The 23,947-nt window shown below is 55.1% G+C and overlaps 1 protein-coding gene and 1 long non-coding RNA gene across 3 annotated transcripts; both read right to left on the reverse strand.

Moving 5' to 3' along the window:
- Positions 1-1,975: 1,975 nt before the first annotated feature.
- LOC130543819 (uncharacterized) lies at positions 1,976-5,301 on the reverse strand. The gene is made up of 2 exons (XR_008959434.1): positions 5,257-5,301; positions 1,976-2,290 (listed from the first exon to the last, which is right to left on the reverse strand). It is a non-coding gene; the product is annotated as an uncharacterized LOC130543819 (long non-coding RNA).
- Positions 5,302-13,166: 7,865 nt separating this feature from the next.
- On the reverse strand, positions 13,167-16,398 carry LOC125281410 (programmed cell death protein 7-like). Of its 2 annotated transcripts, none has more exons than XM_057312743.1 (2): positions 15,818-16,327; positions 13,167-13,425 (listed from the first exon to the last, which is right to left on the reverse strand). In XM_057312743.1, exons 1-2 carry the CDS (start codon positions 16,241-16,243, stop codon positions 13,405-13,407), a joined length of 447 nt encoding a protein of 148 aa, XP_057168726.1. In that variant the 5' UTR covers positions 16,244-16,327; the 3' UTR covers positions 13,167-13,404. The 2 variants fall into 2 exon arrangements, with proteins under 2 accessions (XP_057168726.1, XP_057168725.1); XM_057312742.1 differs by lacking the exon at positions 13,167-13,425 and adding an exon at positions 14,319-14,454 and having other exon boundaries at positions 15,818-16,398.
- Positions 16,399-23,947: the final 7,549 nt, after the last annotated feature.

The raw sequence follows: 23,947 nt of genomic DNA on the forward strand, positions 1-23,947 counted from the left end.
CAGCTCCTGACCACTAGCTACACAGCATCTCCATCAATGTTTGCTTGTAGTGGGTTCTGGAATTCCATGCTGAATCGGCTCCGGGGTTAGAGAAGAACCTTGGCCTTGGGTTTTTCCAAAACAAGGAACAGCCACAGTGGTTCAACACTCCCAAAGATGGGTCAGGGCCACGTATCAATGAGGACCCCAGAGCTGGTGAGGCCGCACGAGGGGGATCACAGCGGCTAGTCTGAGCCAGACTCGGCTCATTCGGACAAATGCGCAAGAACCAAGACGCAGGCCCTGCTCTGTGAACAGGACAGGCTAACGCCGAAACACGACCCATCCGTTCATTCATTCACTCGACAGCTGTGGGAGCAGCAGGCATGGTAACAGCGTCGCAAACGCAGCTTGGAGGCCGATGGAGAAGATGGACATTGAACAAAACACACACGTGTGCGGGCCCTAACTGCAGACCATGCTGGGCTCTGCAGGAAGGGAGCAGGGCACAGAGAGACGGGTGGGAGGTCACACAGAGGCCATCCCGAAGAACCTGACTTCCAGGAACAGCATATGCAAGGGCCTGGGGGCAGCACCTGCGAGGGACTGAGGGAAATCCAGTGTGGCTGGACAACAGTCAGCAAGGGAGTGAGGACATGAGACAGAGCAGGACACTGATACAGGGGCTAGGGATGCAGGACTGCGGCAGCTACGCAGCGAGAAGCCATTGTGGGCTTTTACGCACAAGAGGAGAGTCCAATGAATAGATGTTAACAGTCCCTGCAGCCACTATGCAAAGGATGAACTGAATGAAGGGTCAAGAATGGACGTGGCCAGACCAATGGCTCCCCAAGTCACGCAGGTGGGACCCAGTGGCCCTGCGTGGGGTGGTGGCCGTGGCCAACTAGAGGCAAACGCCGGGAGCTGGCCGGTCAGGGATGAGCCATGGATGGAATGCAGGGGTGAAGAGAAGAGGCATCAAGAACGACCCCCAGGAAACTTTCTCACGGGGGTGGTAAAAGTCGGAGAACCAAATGTGAGCTCATCCAAGACTCCGAGGTACAGAAGATGGGTATGGGCGCGGTTCGTGCATTACTCATGCTCAAAGGCGGAACATAGTACATACAGTTAACCCTCAAACTGCCCTGAACTCAGCTTTGTTCACTGCTTAGCCGGTCCTCAGGGAACACTTGTTGAGTGATTAGAGCAAGAACAGAAACTTTGATGACTTCACTGAACCATAAAAAAATACCAATTATCCACATAATAAAGATGAGAGCCTTGCACAAAACAAGAACCCAATAAACGTCCCTACAAAGGTTTCTGGGAGCGGAACCAAGGTCCTGGGGCAACTTGCTCTGTCTCTGGGCCTGGAATGCATCTGGCAGGGTTCCCTCCCCCATCCCACACACTGTAGTGTGATATTAAAAATATACATTTTAAGTTCATGATCACATGTCTCCTGCGAAATAAAATTAATTTTTCAACTGTGAATAATAATCAATACGTAGAGAACCGAGATCTCTATGTCTAAGCTTCCAGAAAGGACTGAGTGAAGCAGAGTCGACATCTATGACCTTCTTCCAGACACTAATCTGGCAGGTGCTTGTTTGAGAACGAGGAAATGCCCGGTGGTTGCGTCAGTCTGGAAGATGCCAGGCCAGACAGGTGTCATCACAGCTCAGCCGTCTTGGCCCATTACTCGGCAAAGGGGGAACGTGGGCTGCCTTTCTGCAACTGTCCTTAGCCCGAAACCCTCAAGTGGTGAAAAAGCCAACAACATCTCAGGACGAGCGTGCCAGGGAACCCAGACCCACGGAAACGCTTGGCCACTTATTCAACAACACGGTGGCACTGGGAAAAACCAAAAAATAGGAAGCCAGGTACTTTTCATTAATCACCCCGGACAGGAGAAAACATGAATCAGTTTAATACAATACCCAATATTCCAGACAAATAAACCAAATGAGCCGGTGTGTTAAGCACTAAGGGGGCCCATCACCAGCTCCACACCACGTATCACGGGCCGCCCGGCAAACGCATCTCTAGAAACAGCGTAATTAGATGATTCTGTAAGGAACCTGAGAAGCGTAATTTAAACACCCTGGAACGTAAGAAACAGTTTAAAACATTAAACCCATCGTCGACATAGGACTTTTACTATTCATAAAGAAAAGACAAAATTCCAGATTTAATGACCAAATGAAGCGGTCCAGGCGGCGGGCTAGGTGTCAAAGACAGTTTTGCAGCAAAATCTTTTATGTGATTGTCAACTTCAAAATCTTTACAGAGCTTCAGATGAGTCAATAAACTAAAATAAAAAAAATCAAATCACAAAATAAGTATGAGTATCCAATTGTCATCTTAGCATTTCTTTTTTTATAATAATTTTTTATTATGTTAGTCACCATACAGTATATCCTTAGTTTTTGATGTAAAGTTCCATGATTCATTACTTGCGTGTAACACCCAGTGCTCCATGCAATACGTGCCCTCCTTACTACCCGTCACAATGGAATATTACTCAGCCATCAGAAAGAACGATTACACAACATTGCAGTGACATGAAGGGGACTGGAGGACATCTTAGCATTTCTAATCAGCGCTGACCTGTCTGCCAGTGCCGGCAGCCCCAGGGCCTTCCAGGCTGGGGGCGGGGGAGGTGGCGGGAGGACACTGAGGACAACCCTAGGCCTCAGACAGCAAGGTGAGGCTGCCCAGGGTCAGGACCTGCCTGCAGGGGGGCACAGGAGAGGTGGAGCGTGGGGGGATGGGGGCTGGTCATGTTCTGTTTCTTGCTGTGAGTGCTGGTTACACAGCTGGAATTCATGCAATTTTCTGTCTGGGTCATACTTCAGCAGCGAGTAAACATCTCAAAGGAAAGTGCTTGGCCACGTTTGTTTCCCAAATGCATTCTGACTTTTGAAGTACGGTTGGCCCTTGAACAATGTGAGGGGTTAAAGGTGCTCTCCCCCACGCAGTTGAAAACCTGCATAGAACTTCTCAACCCCCAAAAAACTTAATTGCTGATAGCCCGCTGCTGACCTAAAGCCTTACCGACGACACGAACGATCGATTAACAGGTATTCTGCATGTAATATGCATTATATCCTGTATTCTTAGAATAAAGTAAGCTAGAAAAGAGGAAATGTTTTTAAGAAAATCCTGAGGACGAGAAAATACATATATAGGACTGTACTGTATTTGTTGAAAAAAATCCAGGTGTACGTGGACGCGCACAGTTCAAACCGCGTTGTTCAAGGCACAGCGGCAAGTGACTGAAACGCATGACGGACCAGCAGGTGCCTGGGGGCAGGCGGCTGGGAAGTGACCACAGGGTGTAAGGGAACTTTGGGGCGTGGTGAAAATGTTCTCTGTCTTAATGGCAGTGGTGGTGACATGGTGTCTACATTAGGCAAAATTCAGCCAACTGCCCTGGAAACCCCACCTCTGTGCCCTGGGGCGGTCCCCGGCCTCACTCGCCACAGCAGGGCCACAGCAGGGCCCACGCGTGTCCCGCAAGCCAAGCGCTTACGCTGTTACTTTAAGTAACAAATCATAAGTCCGCCTGGGGTCAGTCAGGGCGCCTAGGTGGCGCAGTCGGTTAAGCATCTGACTCTTGATTGGAGCTCAGGTCGCGATCTTAGGGTCATGAGATCAAGCCCGTGTCAGGCTCTGCACTCAGCATGGATCCTGCTTGGGATTCTCTCTCTCTCTCCCTCTGTCCCTCCTCCCTGCTCTCTCTCTAAAAATAATAAATGAATAAATCTTTAAAAATAATAATAGCTCTTCCTGAAGTTAGTGTCAGGAAATGGAGATAATTCAATATTCTTCCATATTTTAATTATTGTCAAAGAATAGTATCGAGTTAAAAAAAAAAAAACCAGACTCTCCATAATCTAATTCCCCAAATACAACTAAGCATTCTCTCCCAATTTCTGTCCACACAGAGGCCTAGTTTACACGCCACCATTATAGCAGAAAAACAGATTTTAAAAATCTATAAATCTGTATTTATAAACTGCCTTTTGCATTTCTGTCATCTGTTTTTCTGTTTTCTAGTTCGGGTCATTTAGCAACGACCATCAGGAGACAGAAAACTCGAGGAGCAGGGAAACTGAACACGTTTTTCGAGTTAAATGTTCCTTTGCATTAACGTCTAGCAGGATGGTATTTGTTGCCAGTCACACGTGAATGATCACGCGTACAAAGGCCGAGAAAGTGAAGCAGGTGCTGTCCTCCCCGCAGGCCCGAACCCGTTCCGTTCGAGAAAGGGTGGCAACACCACCCCCAATTCACAGAAGAGGAAACGAGATGGGTGCACAAGCCACCTACCCTCAGGTGCTGAAGATTACCAGTTAATTAACGAAAAGGGACCCTGTCCTAATTTATCATCCTATCACTGCCCACGCCCGGGCAGACATGCCCTACTGAGCACGCAGTCCCGGAGGGAGACCCGGCGAGCGCTCTGTTCTGTGTCGGGGGCAATAAAACGCGGGCTAGACCCAAACTATGGGCAAACACCAGCCACATTTTGAAAACTAAAACATTAAGGCGCTGGAACTTGAGCTCCGAAGGTGGTGAGTTTGGTCAGGAAGGATTCCTGCTCATCCCTCTGACCACAGTGTGAGAACCAAAATGATGGTCTTTCCAGAAGTCTGCGACTTGCCAGGGGTGGAGGGTGGGTATTACAGCATTAAGGCAAACCTCCGTTGGCCGCCTCTGTCGTTAACCAAATCACTGAGAATTCCAAGACTAGAACTTGGTGAGAACGAAAACCAGGCGGCCAGGGCGTGTGTGGCCGGGGGATGGACCGTGTCCACACGCCACAATCATCCCCCGACGACAGGCGGCAAGTGCGCCCGACGCGATTCTCTCTAGAGTTTTCAAAACTTCTCTACGTCCTCAGGCTTTCTACTCAATATCATCAGCATTAAGGCACTTCAAGATTCCACCCCAAGAAAAGATAATTCGTTAACTGTCATGAACTTAACAGGACTGACAGCAGCGGCAGCCTGATTTTCTCAGATAACAGGAGAAGAGCTATTTCTGATGGACGTCTTTTTTAAAAAACCAAACAACATAAAATCCTCCATACTAATTTTACTTCCCACAGTTTGGTTTCATCTTCCCTTGTCTGGCAGACCTTCCCCACAGGCTACCGCCTCGAGAAGCCTCCGGGCCTTCACGGGAGCTCCCGTCACCAAACCAGAGCCCGCCCACCACCGCCAGCGCCAGGTGTGGCCTCGCAGACACGCGGGCACCGCACGGGCTCACCAGGACAGGCAGTCCTTGAGGGCGTTGTAGTAGGGGAGCTTGGAGAACACGCACACCGCGAACGGTCCGAAGCAGCCAGCCACGCCCGCGGTCGGCCAGGATGGCTCCCAGTGCGCCTTGCCGTTGTAGAAACACGACTCGTCCTGGAGAGAAAGCAACAGGCCCGTGTCACCCTCCGATCCAGCTGGTCCCAGCTTCTATCCTCAGCAGTGTGGGCCTCTGCAGACAGAAGCGAGAGGGCAGGGGCCCAGACAGCATCCTGCTCCCCCGCCACCCGGCTGGCGCCCCCTCCGGTGTCACCGCAAGTCCCAGTCAGCGTGGATGCCCCCCCTGTGTCACTGGGAGTCCCAGTCCTCGCAGATGCCCCCCTCCCCCAGTGTGTGATGTGCTGAGGTGGCAGAGACAATGACACGTCCCGACCCCAGATGGGAACACAGTGAGAACACAGTAAGACACAGAAGGGGCCATGGGCTCTGCTTACACAGGAAAAAACCTCCAGCACTGGGCCATATGTGTGTGTGTCGGTGGGGGAGAGGGGGGGTTCTCAGCTGGAGAAAAGTACCGGCACCGAGATTCCAGAAGGCACAGACCACTGCAGAGCTTACGAGTGGCGCATCACTGAGGGCCACAGTCTGGCCCCCGTGGAGGGTTGTTTGGGGTTTTTCAGTAGGGACGGCGGACCGTGATAACAGCTCCACCTGGGGATGGTGTGAACGCGAGGGTCTTGCAAGACAGGGGGAGAGCCCGGCAAGCAGTGGGCACGCCATTCGTCTACCCACCAACCTTGAACCAAGGCCCTCAAGTCAGTGTGCTGGGCCCCCAGGCAAGTCCCCTCACCTCCCTGTGCGACTGCCTGCTCCCTCAGCGGTAAAATGGGGATGATGCTGAGAGTTCCCAGCCCCCTTCGCTGTGGATTAAATGAACGACTGTGCAGGAGGGTCGTCGGCACCGGGCTGAGCACACGGGCAGCTGGCATATGAGGACCACAGTGCCGTCTGCACTCCGGGCGGGGCTGCGCGTGCAGTCCACGGAAAGACAGGAGCGCAGGACAGGGCGTGGCTGGTCACTGGGCACGAGGGGAGGTGGGGAGGCCAGCATGTAGGGCCCAGAGTCACCCCGAAACCACGCAGGCACTGAGAGGATGGGCGAGGGGTCACGCACACCCCAGCAGCCAGGTGTAGTGGGGGAGTCACAGGCAAAGCAGAGGCTGTGACCTTTTTAAAATGTATTTAAGGATAAGAGAAATAACATGTACTTCTCATGCGATCACTTCACAGACAGGCTCCCAAGCACCTTCCTGAATAATCCAGCCTCCCATCCTGTCTCTGCCGGAAGCGCTGGCCAGGGAGGGGCAGGAACTCGGCCCCCGGCTCGTCTCCCACCCCTACCTAACCCAGGCAAGCAGGCAGGCTGCCAACGCCGCAGGCCCAGCAGCCCGCACACACGGCCATGAGGGGTGGCCTCCCCGCGCTGCCCACTGCCCACCCTAGTCCAGGGGTCCAGGGGACGCCTAGTCCAGACACGGAGGTCGCGCACTCAGACATCAGCAGAATGCTGGACTCCCACAGGTTTCCGAGGCACATCCACAGGCGTGAAGGGACAGAGCCCATCGAGTTGAGCCTTATGCCGTGACACTTAGGGATAATTCTCCCAGCACACCTGGCCCAGCCTCTGACGGCAGAGTGGGGAGGAACAACCGGGCAGCCACCGCCCCCTCGGTGTGGGATTCCTGGACTTCCCCGGGGTAAAGCACTGCTGCTTCTGGAAACCCTCTGGACACAGGCCGTGGGTCACCCCGCCTCTTCAGGTGCACGGCGGCCCCTGCGACCTCCAGGGGCCGGCTGGCTCGCACTCGTGGCCCTGCCGGGCGGGGGAGGGCCAAGTCATGCTCTGGAGGCCCAAAGCCGTCACCCCGCATACAAGAACACAAATGTCCCTCCACGGACATGTGGGAAACAAGCTGTGGCTCACATACACTGGGCGGTAGGACTCGGCCGTAAGACAGAGGCGCTGCTGCCCCAACGTGGATGAACTCTGACCCCATTCACTGAGTGCACGAAGCCAGACACAGAAGCCACATGCAGCCTGAGTCCACTGACACCAGGTGTCCGAAGCAGGCAAACCCATGTGGGCAGAACGGGGGCCGGGGGCCGGGGGCGGGACTTCCGGGGTGATGAACGTCTTTTGCAACCAGACGTGGCAGGGGCTGCCCGCCAGCGGGAGTGTACTTAGTGCCACTGACCCACACACGCTAACATGATTACAATCGCGGTGATTGCGGGAAGCGTGTTTCAGCAAAAATAAACACCAGCAGATTTCAGAGGGAATTCACGGCGGTCACGTACGTGCAGGGGTCGGGAGTACTGGGCAACCACGGCATACTTCTGTTCCCACAGACATCGGTCAGCACCAGGAAGTGGACACAGTCCTCCTTCGGTTCGGAGGCCACGTACACGCCCCCTGCGGGTAGAGAAAGGAGAGGAAATCTCGGCACGGCCCCGTGGCATCCACCTCCGAGGCTGGGCTCTCCGTGAGCCCACTTTGCGGCCTACAGAACCTGTCCTCGCCCTGCCAGCTGTGGCACTTGGGGGGTCGGGCCGCCAGCCAGCCGTGGCCCCCTCCGTCCCTCCGTGGGTGCCCATTTCTCAGCCACCCTCTGTGCTCTGCAGAATTTAGCGAAGGAACATAAGAACAACCGCAGACAAACCCTCTGGGGTGTGCCTGGGGGAGGCGACCATTTCTGAGCATGGCAGGTGCAGGGGTTGTCCCAGCTGTCCCCGGGTTGTAATCCCTGAGACCGGGAGACAGCAGCCATTCCCGATGGAACCTCCCAGACAGGGAATGACGGACGGGAAGTCCCTAGTCTGAGTGTTCTACACCAGCCACTCAGCGTTTCTCAAAGACCAGTGGAAAACATGAGGGCCACCCACTGCCGGGAACAGGCCAGGTGGGGAAAGCATGTGCATGTGAGCCCGGGCTACAGGCCCCGGGGTCCCCAGAAAACAGGGGCCAGAGAGCCCGGCGGAAGTGCACTCTGGGGGGAGATGCTGCAGGCTAACTGGACTCATCCTGACCCACCGGCCGGACCTCTGGAAGACGGGCCTGTCAATCAGAAGTGAAAATCCTTGGAAAGCACCTCTACCAACCGTGCTGGCGATCCCGACAGCCCTTCGTCTGGGATTCGCTCTCCAAAACATGGGGGCTGCACTATTGGGCTGCACGTCCTTCAGCTCCCAAACCCCCAAGATTAAGAGAACTGAGACCTGCAGTTTGGCCTCGGGGCTGCCAGGGGTAACCAGCCCCCCGTCTGTCACCCTTTCTTGACTTGGTTTCTAGAAAGCACCATGGGGGAGTTGGGAAAGCAGGGCGGGGGATACCTGGGAAGCAGAGCTGAGGCAGGCCAAGCAGGTCCACACCGTTGGGGACACTAATGTCTTCAGGAGGGGGGCCCTTCCAGGGCTCCGTTTTGGGCTTGTCCCTCTTCTTTCTGAAGGAGCGCCTTCTGGTCTTGCTCAGAGTCGCGGAGGGGGCGCCAGCCATCTGACTGTCATCCTTACTGACGAAAGGAGGCACAAAAACCGACAGGACCTCCAGATCGAGAGAAGAGGGGCTGCTGACCCCCTGCTTCAGGGACACCTAAAGGGAGTAATACGAGTAAGCCAACAGCGCTTACCCTTGCTCCGCTGTGCGCCTTCTGTCCAAGCACCCACTGTCGCTCTGTTCCCCTTCGACCCGCCAGAGTGCCGGTTCCGCACCCACGTGTGTGTGTGGCCTCACCCACCAGTGGCCCAGGACAGGAAGGACGGCAAAGAAGCTGCTTTTAGGGACCCATCAGGCCATGCGTTCAGGCAAGTCACCCACAGCACAGGGTCTGGCTCTCCGGCTGCCCCTGGGCACACAGCCCGGCAGTTGCCAGCCCAGGACTGACAGGCAGACCTCAGTTCACATCCAGCTCTGCTTGGACTGCAGCAGCGAACGCCGCATCCCTGAGCTTCCCTCTCAAGGGGGCAAGGTCGCAGGTCAAAGGCTCAACCCCAGCCCCCACACCAGAGGCCCCAGTGCCCTCCCAGGTTGGGGGGGCCGCATACTGTCCAGCCCAGTACAGATGGGGTGCCGGCGTCATGCCCCATGCCAGTGGTCCTGTTGCCACTGACCTGGGGACACGGACCGAGGGGTGAGAAGAAGGACTGCCGGCCTCAGAGAGAAGAGACACACCCTTCCTCCAGCAACCAAACGGTCACCCCAGGTCTACACAACAGGGTCATTCAGCCTGAACACTTTCGAACTTTAACTTGGTACCCGATTTTTACAAAACCTTTTGTCTTTTCAGTCTTCCCCCAGATAATATGAAGAGCACGGGCTCTGCCTCCGACCTCCGTTCTGTCTAGCTACGATGCCTGAGACGGGCCACTCCGCAGAGGCAGTTGCCGGGCTGCTCCCCGAGCTCCCAGAAGAGGTCAACAGGCCGTGACAGAGAAACGGGCAGGTCAGCTCCAAGCTAGTGGAGAAACAGAAGTCAGGGGCAGGATTCGCTGGGTGGCAAGCATGTGGGAAGGTGGGAGGATGCCGGGGTGGGGTGGGCTGCGCGGAATCAAAGATCTCTGAGGGACTCAGAGAGGGCATGAGGAAGGACATCGTTGTCACCAGGAGAAATGGAATTGTCACCGGCAGGGAAGGGACAGCCAGCATCACCGTTTCAGTAAGAATCGTGGAGCCAAAGGGGAACTCTTACCCTTGAGAGGATTCATACAAGGAACTCCCATCAGTAAATACACTCTCTAAACTCAAAAAGCTTATTTTTATTCTGTATAATTTAAATTCAGGCAATAATTTCTTTATATTTGGAAAAAAGTTTAGTACCAGTGGGAACAAAGACCAAACATGGGAAATCCATAGTACTGGATAATGTTTACATCTTTGTGTATCAGGCATGAAAGGAAACCACGTCTTGAGTTCTATAAAACCTTTCTAAAACTTTCCTTATCACCATCCAGCAGTTCGGACCTACTTAACTATGAAAGTATGCACGTCCGCTCCTTCCTCACGTCAAACATCACATCGGTGAGCACTGGGCACAGGTGGTCACAGCGTGGAGCCGGCCCCTTGCCTGCAAACCCCCCTCTGCTCTTCCCCTCTGCCCTGACGCTCCTGGGTAGGGCCCCGGCAGACCCCTCCTTCCAGGCTGTGACCCCCCCAGGGCTGACTCCTTGCCCCTCCTCAAGTGCCCCGCCTGGCTGGCAGTCTCCACACTCACATGGTGTCCTCACCTAGGGACGGCGCCCAGAGTCCCACTGCCAGCTCAGACCTCTTGCCAGTCCCAGACCGCACCCAGCTGCCTCCAGACATAAGGCGGGTCCCTTAAACTCACAGCTTCAAAAATTAAGCTCCTGCTGATTTCCCTAAAACCCAAGCTTCCGCCCATATGCTTGCCTGTGATAAAGACAGTGACCCTCGGGTCTTCGGAGCCACCAACCGCAGAAAAGTCTCTGAAAGCAGCCCCAGTGCCAGCCCAGCTGCGCACCTGCAGACCAAGCAGCCACCCACCCCGGGACTTAGAGCAGCTACAGACTCCACAAACTAATCCTTCAAGGGTTCTGCCATGAGAATGGCATCGCCTCCTCCCGCCCGGCCCAGGGCGCCCGACCCGCACTGTCCACTCTCACAAAGGGGGGGCACCTGGGTGGCTCAGTCGGTGAAGCGTCTGCCTTCGGCTCAGGTCATGATCTCAGGGTCCTGGGATGGAGCCCCAGGTCCGGCTCCCTGCTCAGCGGGGAGCCTGCTTCTCCCTCTCCCTCTGTGCCTCTCCCCTCCCCGCTGTGTTCACTCTCTCTCAAATAAATAAATAAATAAATAAGTAAATAAATAAATAAAAATCTTAAAAAACAGAACACATGTGACCTCATCACCTGCCCCAACGGGCGGTGGCTCCTGCCACTGGCACCAGCTTTTTACCCCTGCAGACCCTTCGATGGATCCAAACCAGCCTCACACACCATCCCTGTCCCTCCACCAGCATGAAAATGGAATCTGTTTCCATACATTACCGTTATTACCACGTATTCCATGTATGTGGCACACGTGTGCTACGTCACAGGGCAGGACGACGACCTGCATCGTACGCCTGAGCAGCAGGCCAGCCTGCTTCCAAAGCCAGGGTGCCCCCAAAGCCGTGCCCCACTGAACCTCTCGGTCTCCAGACACAAGCGCCCATGGTCCAACGCTGTGCTTTTTCCCTGCTCTCCACTCCGCTGGACTCGTGCTCACCCCCTCCCCGCTCCTCCTCTTCACCAGGGATGCCCCCTCCACCCCCACTGGAGGGAGACTTTCCTCACCTGCAGCCAGGACAAGGCGCCTCTTCTAGACCATCAAGCCCCTGGCTCCTCACCTTCTTCCACCACCTCCACCTCCCCTCCTCACCTCCTACAGCACCTCCTTCCATCACCTTCACCTCTCGTCCTCACCTCCTACAGCACCTCCTTCCATCACCTCCACCTCACCTCCTCACCTCCTACAGCACCTCCTTCCATCACCTCCACCTGCCCTCCTCACCACCTACAGCACCTCCTTCCACCTCCCCTGAACCTCCTCCCTCCTCACCTCCTACAGGACCTCGTTCCACCACCTCCACCTCCCCTCCTCACCTCCTTCAGCACCTCCTTCCACCTCCCCTTCACCTCCTCCCTCCTCACCTCCTACAGCACCTCCTTCCATCACCTCCACCTCCCCTCCTCACCTCCTACAGCACCTCCTTCCATCACCTCCACCTCCCCTCCTCACCTCCTACAGCACCTCCTTCCATCACCTCCACCTCCCCTCCTCACCTCCTACAGCACCTCCTTCCACCTCCCCTGCACCTCCTCCCTCCTCACCTCCTACAGCACCTCCTTCCGCCTCCCCCTGCCCTGGCTCAGCACCTAGAGCACTGATGCCTTCCACGTTGTACTCTATCACCTTCAGAGCTGTTGGTGGGCTGGGCCGGGGACTGTGTGGTCTCTCTGTGTCCCCACATTCAGCCAGCCGACGGCTCTCAGCGGAGGTTGCTCATCCATTCACATCCTCGCGCTCCGCGACCTCTTAGAGCGCAGCAGTCCGGATGCTGAAGGGAATGCGGTCATCATGCTAACGGCAGGAGACTACCTCTCGCCCCGCCATTTATCTAGTCCCTTAAAGTAAGATGGCCTAAATTCAGCCAACTTGGCATTTGGCCATACATCACACATCTGTTTTTCCACCGAACGTATGTCCTTGCGTCTTTTCTGGTTGGATAAGCAATGCAGTCTCATGTTAAAAGCTAACGACAATACAGGAAGAATAAAATACATAAGAATAGAAAGGAAAGGCCTTCCCCCTAATTCCACGAAAGGGTGGGTAATACTATGCACAGCGGAGATTACAGCCTTCACGTTTCTTATGTGCGTATATATCAATATGATTTGTCCCCCTACATACAATCATCTCCTTTTACTGGTTCCACTAGCTTTTTTCTCCACTTCAGCATATGGGGTGGCTGATTCCCTGTCACAGCTGTATGGTGCCACACGGGGACGACGCAGTAACAGCCCTACCGAGGGACAGCTGGCATGCTCTCTTCTTCGTCACACGCACAACCTGAGCAAAGGCAGCGGTGAACAGTGTCTGCCATACATACGTGCACGTGTCCGACTGGGTCATCAGAGTAAGTTCCTGAACGCACAGTCCTGGATCCCAGAGCATTGCAACGGCCCCTCCCCTACGGGCGAGACAAGGTCTGTTCTCACAGCCTGGGGACAGTCACTCCTGCTCTTCTCTCGCCCACACTGATTTACTAACCCCTCCCCGGGAACAACCATTTCAGTCCAAAAAACCAGAGCTAATTAAAAAGTGAGACACACACACCCTAACTGATAGCATCACAGATTTATTTCTTATTCTTTTTTTTTAAGATTTCATTTATTCATTTGAAAGAGAGAGAGACAGCCCGTGAGAGAGGGAACACAGGCAGGGGGAGTGGGAGAGGAAGAAGCAGGCTCCCAGCGGAGGAGCCTGATGTGGGGCTCGATCCCAGAATGCCGGGATCACGCCCTGAGCCGAAGGCACACGCTTAATGACTGAGCCACCCAGGCGCCCCCACAGATTTATTTCTGTTAGATTATAGAGCGGCACTGATCTTCACACAGGATGGGCCATAATCTGTGAAATAAAACAGAAAACAGATTTGTTTAGCGCTCTAGAACTTGCTGTCCACCACCGTTAATAGCCACGTGGCTATTGAAATTGAAATTAAAATTCAGTGAAGTGTAAAATCCAGTTCCTCAGTGGCACTAGCCATGCCTCAAGCACCTGGTAGCCATGTGTGGCTAGTGGCCGACACACGGATGGCACAGATGAAGAACACTGGCGTCATCACTCAGAAAGTTCTGGTGGACAGTGCTGCTCTAGAAGCCGAAAGCCTGGACGCTCTCCACCAAGAACCGCTACAATGTTGCCTTCACACCAAGAATTACGCCAGTGACCTACTCGAGGCACGGAGCTCTCGGCCCACTCGGAGGGTTAGTCGTAGATCCTTCCACACCCCACGCCTCGTCTCCACGGCAACCACGGAGTAGAGAGAGATGTACAAGCCAGAACCTCCCATGGGGTGGACGTATTCTCCAAGTCTTTGTCACTACCCTCACAAAACACCACCCATCTAAGAAATGAAATGGAAAGTTAGGACTCCTTACTACCCTACCAGGAAGTGGAATGTTTCTCATACCTCCAGGCTTGTTTTCATCTGTCACCGAGCAGGAATGCGTCAACGACAGAGAAATGGTGATTTTCAGAGTTATAAAAAAAGCCTCAGACGTTAGAAATAGAACTGCTATAACAGCAGAGTGGCCAAGTGAAGTCACATGTTTAGGTAACTGTAACGTCAACATCGGCCTTAAAGGAGGCTCAGCCCAGGAAGTTGGATCCGTCCCGAAAGGCTGCCTTTTTCCTACTCCAAATATTTGCGCTCCACCTCTTGCTGAACCCCTAACAGAATCAGCGTGTAGGATAAAAAGGGTAATAGCTAAAATGCAGAGTAGCAAACTGCCACTTGCCTGGGAAAGCCGTGGCCTGTTTGGGGCAGGAAAGCACCACCGTGCCATTCACCCTGCTCTCGAGACACGTCTCACCCTGGGGCAACCAACATGCATGCCGAAATCACCCAAGAAGCAACTGAAACCAGGTCATTTCCTATCAGAAGAAAAAGGAGGCAATGCCATTGGCAAATTAGAGGCAGGGAGATAACTCAGTCGATGAGGGTCAGAGGAGACAGAGGTCAAAGGGGATGCAGACATCACCGGGATTTGGGGAGTAAGAAAGGAGGAGGGAAATGCAGAAACCATCGAAGTTGGCTCTGTATGAAGTTAAGGGAGACAGGTCGCCTGGGTGGCTCAGTCAGTTAAGCATCTGCCTTCTGCTCAGGTCATGATCCCGGGGTCCTGGGTCCCTGCTCAGCGGGGAGTCTGCTTCTCCTTCTCCCTCTGCCCCAGCCCCTCTCCTGCTCTATCTCTCTCTCCCTCACTCAATAAATCTTAAAAAAAAAAAAAAAAGCTAAGGAGACTACCAAGACATTAAGAGACATTTATCCAGTTAATTTGAGCAATATCTAGCTTCTCCTGATGACCTCAACCCTTTCCGCTGCACCCCTAAATACTCGGGTGCCTTCCTGTGCCTCTCACTGCTGTTGTCCAGAATGAGATGAGGACTTGCCCAGGTAACTGGGCGGTAGAGCCGGAATCTCGGAGTACTCTGGGCATCACCACTAACCAGAGAAAAATCCACAGATAGAGTCATATGGACATCCTGGACCAAGAGAAAAAGAGGGCCACAAACCAATTCAAAAGAAAGCCTGGGTTACACAACCAAGAAAAAGCAGGGGCACAGTAAAGAAACACAGAGAATGAGTGTCCAAAACTGCTGCTTTCCGGGAAAAGGGTTTGTCACTCTGGCTGCTAGCACACAGAGAAAGAGAAAAGGGCCCCGGGCGGGGGGGGGGGGGGGGGGGGGGGGGAGTAGGCAGCCTTTTCTGCAAGCGAGAAAAACAGTTAGGTTTCATCGCAAAATGACTAAATGCAGAACATTTGAAAGTGCCCCTTACATCTAAAACCCCAAACCTCACGATGCTGTGCCTGGCACAGCACCCACCACCGAGGAGACAGTAAGTCCGGGATAATGAATGAAATCCTTTCTTCCGCGACGACGTAACCCCAGGCGCCCCGGCGCACCCCCGCCTCCCCCCATCAGCCGCCTTCACCCTGCCCAGGTGTGCTTCCCGAAGACCGAGCGGCCGAAGGCGGAGCACCTGGAGGCGCGTCCTCCGAGCCCCCGCTCTTCTCCGGCGAGGGCTCCCCAGTCCGCAGACCCCCGCGACTCCTCCGCGGCCAGGACAGCCAAGGTCCCCGCACCGGGCGGGCTGCGGTGGAGGGGGGGTCTGGCCGGAGCCCCGAGCACCGCCCCCACCCCGCAGACGCCCGGGATGCCGGGGCCAGACCCGCGCTCCGATCGTAGCCGCCGCCCGGCCGCGCCCCGCCTCCGTTTCCCCACCGGCCCCTACCTGCTCGGGGCCGCGGAGGCTGTCCCGGGAGGGCCCCAGCAGCGGGCACAACTCCAACAGCCCTGAGGACAGCGCCAGGTGCTGCGGTGCGGCCTCCGCCATAGCTGCTTGGCTGCTGCGGCCCGCTGGGCGCACCCCACTCGGGCGCCTGGGGCCGCCGACCCCGACCCCAGCCCCGCGCCCCGCGCAGCGCCGCCTGCACAGCACCCAGGCGCCCCACAGCCAGCCGCCGGGTCCCCGCAATGAGCGGTCGGTGGAGCGGAACCTCCCCGGGGGAGGGGCCTCCTGGGGTCGGGGCCTCCATGGGGGCGTGGCCGGCTGCGGCGCGCGGGGTCCGGTGGGGGCGGGGCCTCCATGGGGGCGTGGCCGGCTGCGGCACGCGGGGTCCGGTGGGGGCGGCCGCGGGGCCCCGCGCCAGGTCGTCATTTCCTTACCGGCTCGCGGATCCTGGCGCGTGCGCCGTGTCTGTTCGCGCGCATTCGCCCCATTGGCCCCGCCCCACCGGCAGCCCCCTTCCCGGGGAACGGAGGGAAGTGGGCGGCGTCCCCAAGTGGCAGGCGAGGGCGCCCAGCCCCCGGGGCCCAGGGCGTGAAAGTCACCTGCTCTGGGGAGCCCCGGGCCGGCTCTACAGGGCGAGGAGAGACCTAGGCCTGGCGCGACCCCGGCTCTCGCTGCCTCCTGGAAGCCCTCCTGTGCCCTGGACTGCGGAGTTGGTCGGGCGTGGACGGCAGAAAAGGCTGGTGGGGAAGGGGTAGAAAGATCCATTCCTGGTTAACCCGGTTAACCTTGCTGGCTCTGTCTAGTGAGAGGTTGAGCAACATTCGGCAGGAAACCCCGCGGGGTGGGCACGGCTGGAATGGATGGAGCCTGGGAGCACAGAGATGAGGAGGGTCTGAGAGGAGACAGGGCCCGTACCTGGCCAGCTCCAGACTGGCCTGATCCCGGGGGACCGTGGGCCTCCCCCAGCCACAGACTGGGCCCAGGAGGCTGGCTTTCGTGGCTGATCCCAGTCCCAGCTCTGCCTGCCCGCCAACCTTGGCACATCCCTATCCCTCTCTGCAGGCCAGCATAAGCATCTATAAAACCGAGCGGGTAGGGCACTTCGGTGGCTCAGTGGGTTAAGTGTGTGCCTTGGGCTCAGGTCATGATCCTGGGGTCCTGGGATTGAGCCCCACATTGAGAGCTCTGCTCATAGGTGAGCCTGCTTCTCCCTCTACTGCTCCCCCTGCTTGTGCTCTCTCACTCTAGCTCTCTCAAATACATAAATAAATAAAATATTTAAAAAAAAAGCGGGAAATGATATGAAAGGAACTTTTCTAGTTCTAATAATCCATGATTCATTTTTTAAAAACCACAAATGTTTATTTTTTTTTTTTAAAGATTTTATTTATTTATTCGACAGAGATAGAGACAGCCAGCGAGAGAGGGAACACAAGCAGGGGGAGTGGGAGAGGAAGAAGCAGGCTCATAGCAGAGGAGCCTGATGTGGGGCTCGATCCCAGATCGCCGGGATCACGCCCTGAGCCGAAGGCAGACGCCCAACCGCTGTGCCACCCAGGCGCCCCCACAAATGTTTAATAATAATGTCAAACATCTGTCATCAGCCTAAGATGAAAAGGAACAAAGCAATGTCAGAATCACAACGGGGATGGGTGGGCCTGGACCTGGGAGTGCAGTATTCCTCCAACCTTCCCAGCCTGGTGAGGCCCTCACTGCCCACAGCCTGACTCGTGGGTTCCGAGTTTCACTCACTAAGTCACCTATTTATTGGCTGTGGGTCACTGCTGGTTCTCACTTAGGTCTGGCATCCGCGATCTCATTGGTAGTTACCAATGAGACAAGTAGTTACAGTCGCTGACTTCCAAAGCAGGACAGATTTTGCTCATACTTGTCTGGCTCTCTCCGTGGTGTTTTCGTTGTTGGTGGCCTCAGCACAGGGCAGAGTGGAGATACCCATGAACCCCCAGTGCCCAGGAAAGGCTCACTGATGCGGCTTGGAGGCATGAGCCACTCCAGGAAGGCAGCAAAGCCCTGGGCTCTAGGGACCTGGGCTGGAGCCTGGCTCTTGTGCGAGCTGTGGGACAGCCAAGCTCTTCACTGGCCCTAAGCCTCGGCGGCTTCCTGTTTGTTCAAATGCTGCTGGGTGTGGTCAGGACTCGGGGAGGTAAACACTTGGCGGCTGTCAAGAAGACCTAAGTGAGGCTCGGGCGAGAGCAGTGTCCCTTTTCCTCCAAGAGGTGCAAGGGTGGGTTTGAGGAAGGGAGCTCCGGGTAGCAACGGGTCCGGGCCTGGCTCCCGCCGTGCACGGGGCCTGTGAGGTTCTGCTTCTCTGGGCTTCACCCTTAACACCCGAGAAGGCCACAGGTCCTCCACAGGGCTCCTTCTTTACCCTGTGCTTTTCGGTGAGTCCCCAGTGCTCGTGCTGCAGACGCCTGCCCTGTCCTTGAGTGCTGATGGGATTGGACACAGAAGTGCAGATAACCAGCCACCAAAGGCACAGGTGGAAAAGCCACATGACGGCCATCTAGAGGCAGAAGATGCAGGCAAGGGAGAAGCGGGAGCACGCAGAGCCTGGCTAACGGGGCCACCTGCAAGGGCGTAACACCGCCCCACGCTGGAGCCAGGGAAGGGACAGGTCGGACTGGCTGCAGAGCTCGCTGTTACAGGGGCTCTTGCTGCGGGCACCCCCATCCCTAGGAGCAGCCTTGCTGCTCTGTCTCACTCTCAGGATTACTGTGAAGAGCAAAGGAGAAAATAGATATGAAAATTGTTTGTAAACCGTAAAGGACAGAGGCAAAAATAGGGGGATGGGCACACCGTTGTGAGTAATGCTGAACAACACCGAACTGTCGACTTCGAAAAGGTTACTTTTACGCTATGGAGTTTCATCTCAATAAATTTTTTTTAATGGAGTTTATTTTTTTAAAAGGTTTATTATTTAGCGTGTGCAGTGTGGGGGAGGGGCAAAAAGAAGGAGAGAATCTCCAGCAGATTTCCGGTAGGGCTGGATCGCACAACCCCAAGACCCCCACCTGAGCCAAAACCAAGAGTCTGACGCCCGACCGACTGCACCACCCAGGCATCCCTCTAACGGAGTTTAGGAGGACCCGGTCTCAAACTGTGCTATATAGCAGCACGCCTTGTGCGTTTTAGCGGTGGTTTAGGTGTTAAAATTCTTTTAAATATAGGGAATAGAGGGAAGCTTCATGACGTTGGATTTGGCAATGATTTCTTGCATATGACAGAAAAACACAGCCAATGAAAGAGAGAGAAACTGACTTCATCAAAATTAAAACCTTTTTGTGCATCAAAGGATTCTATTAAGAGCATGAAAAGGCAATCCACCGAAGGGGACAAATATTTGCCTGTTCCCTTATCTGTAAAACAGGGATGACCCCCACCTCACCGGCTGTTGGAAAAATTGAACCTACCGGTGACTGTGGAAGAGCCTCGTGCAGAGAGCGGGGACATTTGAATATTTACAAGTCCGACCCGGGAGGCATATGGGCCTTTCGAAGTCTGGGCCCCCATGTTGCCAGCCCCACCCCTCCCTGAGCCTGTCCTGCACTACCCAGACTTGGTCAGGGCCCCCCCACCAAATGCATGGTGCTTTCCGCCTCCCTGCAGGGCTGCCCAGAGCACACCTCAGCCGAGGGCTGCACCTGTGTTCTCCTACCTCCTCCCCCAGTGGGAGGGGCTATTTCCCTCCAAGCTACAACCCTGAACTCAGGGTTCCGGCCTCCTCATTCTCATACCCCTGCTGCAAATCCTGATTCCAATATGTGCTGTCTTTGACCTTGGGCAAGTGACTTTCTCTCTCTGGGCCTCGGTTTCTTGTCTGTAAGATGGAATAGTACTACCTACTTTGCAGGGTTGTTCTGAGGGTCCAGCGTCACATACACCACGGTCGATGGTCAGGTGCGATCGGCATGACCTTCTGCTCTCATGGTTTATAGGAATCATCTACAGGGCCAGTCCTCTGACTTAATGGTAAGTGGACACTGGGTCATGTTGACATGTATAACCGTAAGCGTCCACACACGACAGAGCCGAAATGCCCACTGCAGCGTTCGGGTGCTCGTCACCATGTTCCAGCCGGTGTTTATTGTCCTCAAATCATTGCCCTTTTTACTCCTCTGGCCGAGAGCTCCAGAGGTAATGTGAGTTTCTTCCATCAAGAGTTGAGGTGCCCCATTGCCCTTAAACCTGGTTGCAAATTATTTGACTCTTAACCTATGAAACTTTAATCCTTTGTGTGTGTGTGACACGTGTTCATGAGAAAATACATTTAAGCAAAAAGAAAAAGCTCACACCACCCAGGATAAGCAGTTAAGTTTTTGATGTACGTCCATACACACACATGCTCCGCCCACACAGTTTGGGATTTAGTCCTACATTTGTGAGCTGATACTAAACAGACTGCTGTGTAATCTGTTGTGTTTTGCTTTACAGTCTAGAATGAATATACTTTCGCGCAGATGTGTGAAATCTTCCAGTTGAAAAACAGACCTGGAGAACAGGTCAAAATACAAAATCCAGTGTGATGCTGGTAACAAGGAAAGGACCTAACACGAAATTCCACCAGATGATTAAAAGTAAAACAAAGGTCAGGGGTACCCCAGAAACGCTAACAGAAAGAAATCAGGGGCCAGATTTTCACATGAGGCAAAGCAGGAACTCAAGGCCTAGAGCACACACGGTGAGGACAGCTGAGGGAGTGTCTTGGCCTACGAGGCACCAACACAAACTTGTTTCTGACTCTTCTTCTCTCTTCCCTAAGCCTTTCGGGCTCAGCTACTCCTCTTGTCCTTTCTCCAGGGTCCAAATGCCCCAGGGGCGTGTCCTCTTTCCACCCGTGGCCAGGCTGGGTCCGCCCTCCCCGGAGGTTTCCTGTGTGACCTCCTTCTGCTCCCAGGGCATAGCTTCCGGAGGACAGGCTGTCTTGGCCTTTGGCACTTCATCCGATGTTCGCCTACCGAGCATTCTTCTATTTCTTTGGAATAAATTAATCCTGCAGGGATCCAGAGCATTTTCCTCCCCCAGGGCCCAGGAGAACAAGCGTTCTGGAAGGATCCGGGGCACTTCTTTCCTTCTCCAGCAACACGGAACTGCACTACAGCTAAAACAGTTAAATTATTTATTCCTCACAAAAGTCCTGAGCTGAGGGCTAGCTGGTTTTCCACGTGAAAATATAAGCGAGGCTTTGACTTTTCTTGGTAAAGTTTACATATCCATAAACAAAGAAAAACATGAGTCTGAATAAAGAGTTTTCTCCAGGGAACGAGAGGACCAGCACATCAGGAGAAAATGTTGGCTATGAAGAAGTCAGACGTGACCGCTCCCAGACCCAAGCTGTCCGAAGGCGCTCGCTGGGAAGCCGCTTCCCCTCCTGAGCCTTCGCGTGCTCGGTTCTATTGGGATGTTTACTGAGCACCTACTATACGTCTGGTTCTGTGATAATAGCTGGGCCCGCAAAGAATAAAATACAAGCCCTCCCCGGCCCTCCCCCCGGAGCTCCCTGGGCAGCAAGTGCATACCCAGGGAAGAGAGGGGGGCAGAGGCGCTAGGAATCAGAGCAGGGCTCCGGCGGGGGGCTCGGGCAAGAGGAGAAAGCCCTGAGACCAGCCAGGAAGGTGAAGAGGCATTTTCCAGGGAGAAAAGGCCTGGAGAGCACGGCAGGCAAGGCAGTGGGGACGGTGTGGCGTGTGCAGAGCCCCACAAGCAAGTCCTTGGGTCCCGCAGCTGAGGAGCTGGTGGGGAGGTCTGTCCTGCCGTTGGCTCTGCCCTGGCCCCGGAACAGCGTCCAGTGCATGGGCTCCAGCGCACATTGGGGAGGGATGAAGACAGCGGGAGAGGGGGCGGGGGCCAGGTTGGGAAGGCTCAGGCGCCATGCTCGGGAGGCTGGCATCTGTCCTGGGGATGGTGGCAAGAGGCTGAGGACTTGGCCCAGGAAAGACATGGGGCCAGTGAGGTATTTGAGGAGACTGACCCAGGCTGCAGGGCAGAGGCCGGAAGTGGGATCTGAGCTCTACAGTAATCAGGCTGGTGAGCGAGGGGTCCGAGTGAGCAGTGGGTGCAGAGTGGGGAGGGCCCAGAGTGAGGAACCCTTGGGAGGCAGGATGGCAGGACAGGGACGGGGCTGGGGGGGGGAGGTGTGAGTCCAGGCTTCTCCTCTGTGGCCCCACAGATGACGGGCCCCCGTGCCACCTCCCCAGCGTGGACAACACCGTCCTCTAGAGGCCTGATGTTCTGCCCTCGTGCTGGTCCGTCCGCTCCCAGGGCAGGGACTGTGGCTGAGATGCCCACTCCCTTGGAGCCCAGCACAGTGATCGCACAGGAAGATCTCTCTTGTCGGGACCAGGCGGGTGAGCGGGGCAGAGGAGCCTCAGAGGGACCGATGACCTTGACGGACTTGTGAGCATCTAAATGGGGCATCCTGGGGGCTGGGTGTGTGTGTGCATGTGTGTGCACGCGTGGTGAGCAACTCGTGTACTCCTGTGCCTCGGGCTGGGCCTCTTTCGTCCGCTCCCATAGTGCAGAAGGACAGGGATTGTGAGAGAGCCAGGGCGCAGCTCCAGCAGAGGGGACGCGGAACGGCTGCACAGCCGATGAAGCCCGAGCGCCCTCCGGAGAGATGGGGTCGCAGCAAAGCCACGGGGCCGCCACGCCTCAGGGGGGCCGCCTTGCCAAATGCCTCCGACCTGCCCAGACAGCCCACCCTAAGCAGCTAGAGCCCCGCTGTCGAAAGTAGTTTTCTCTTTCAAATATTCGTAAATGAGAGGAAGCCATGTGTTGGTAAATGCTTACCGCCGGTTCACTCGGAGACTGCGTAATCTCTGAGCTCAGCATCTCACAGGGTTTGCACGGGTCCAAAGGGCGGCCCTTCACCCTGGCCTCAGGTCCAACAAGCCCTCCGCCAGGCACCCCCGCGAGCGGTGGAGGGCCATGTGTCGGGCCGGGCCCTGTGGTCCTGCAGGGATCGAGGCCATGCCTGGGTCCAGCCAGGCCTCACGAGCACAGGGTCAATGCTCTATGTCGTCAGTGGTGAAATGAAGTGAGAGTACTTCCCTCCCCTAAGAGCAACATTCGGTCTGCACAACAAACATTTATTGAGTGTCTACTGTGTGCGGGCCGCCGTTGTGCCTGGCTGTTCTGGGGCGTAGTGGGGTTGAAATCGGACCTGTCCCGACATGGACCCAGCCCGGCTCCAGCAGGCTAGGGGCCCCCAGGCAGGCTCTCTGTGCTCTGGGCACGTTACTTCCCGGGTCCCGGCTCTGCGTCGGGCACAGAGTAATAGGGGTTCAAGGAGTATTTGATGAAAAGAAGATCAAAGTCCCCCTGTCCACTGGTTAGGGTCCAGCTGGGCTGCAGGGTGCCTGCCATTCAGCAGGGATTTTCCCCGGCCTAATACTGAGTAAAAGGATAAAGTCACAGGAGAACCCCCGCTATGGCATCATTTAACAAAGTCCAAGCGTGGACAGGACACACCTTGGTAAGAGTATGAGGCAGAGCGGGGTGCTGACGCTGAGTGCGGGCCGGGCGCAGTGGCCGTCTGAGGGTTCAGCGGGTGGGCCAGCGGTGCCCGTGTTACAATTAGACATATTCTTTTTTTTTTTTTTAATGATTTTTTATTTTATTATGTTAGTCACCATACAGTACATCCCCGGTTTCCGATGTAAGGCTCGATGATTCATTAGTTGCGTATAACACCCAGTGCACCATGCAATACGTGCCCTCCTTACTACCCATCACCGGTCTATCCCATTCCCCCACCCCCTCCCCTCTGAGGCCCTCAGTTTGTTTCTCATAGTCCATAGTCTCTCATGTTTCATTCCCCCTTCTGATTACCCCCCTTTCTTTATCCCTTTCTTCCCCTACTGATCATCCTAGTTCTTATGTTCCATAGATGAGAGAAATCATATGATAGTTGTCTTTCTCTGCTTGACTTATTTCACTTAGCATTATCTCCTCCAGTGCCATCCATGTTGCAGCAAATGTTGAGAATTCGTTCTTTCTGATAGCTGAGTAATATTCCATTGTATTTATGGACCACAACTTCTTAATCCAGTCCTCTGTTGAAGGGCATCTCGGCTCCTTCCATGATTTAGCTATTGTGGACAATGCTGCTAT

The sequence above is a fragment of the Ursus arctos genome, unplaced genomic scaffold (assembly GCF_023065955.2).
Source record: "Ursus arctos isolate Adak ecotype North America unplaced genomic scaffold, UrsArc2.0 scaffold_16, whole genome shotgun sequence".
Taxonomy (NCBI): Eukaryota; Metazoa; Chordata; class Mammalia; order Carnivora; family Ursidae; genus Ursus; species Ursus arctos.

Coding starts and splice junctions, on each gene's coding strand:
- LOC125281410 (XM_057312742.1), bottom strand. CDS start 16,243: ATGACGACCTGGCGCGGGGCCCCGCGGCCGCCCCCACCGGACCCCGCG. Junction 14,455..15,817: donor GCCTCCGCGGCCCCGAGCAG/GTAGGGGCCGGT, acceptor TTCTTCTGATAG/GAAATGACCTGGTTTCAGTT.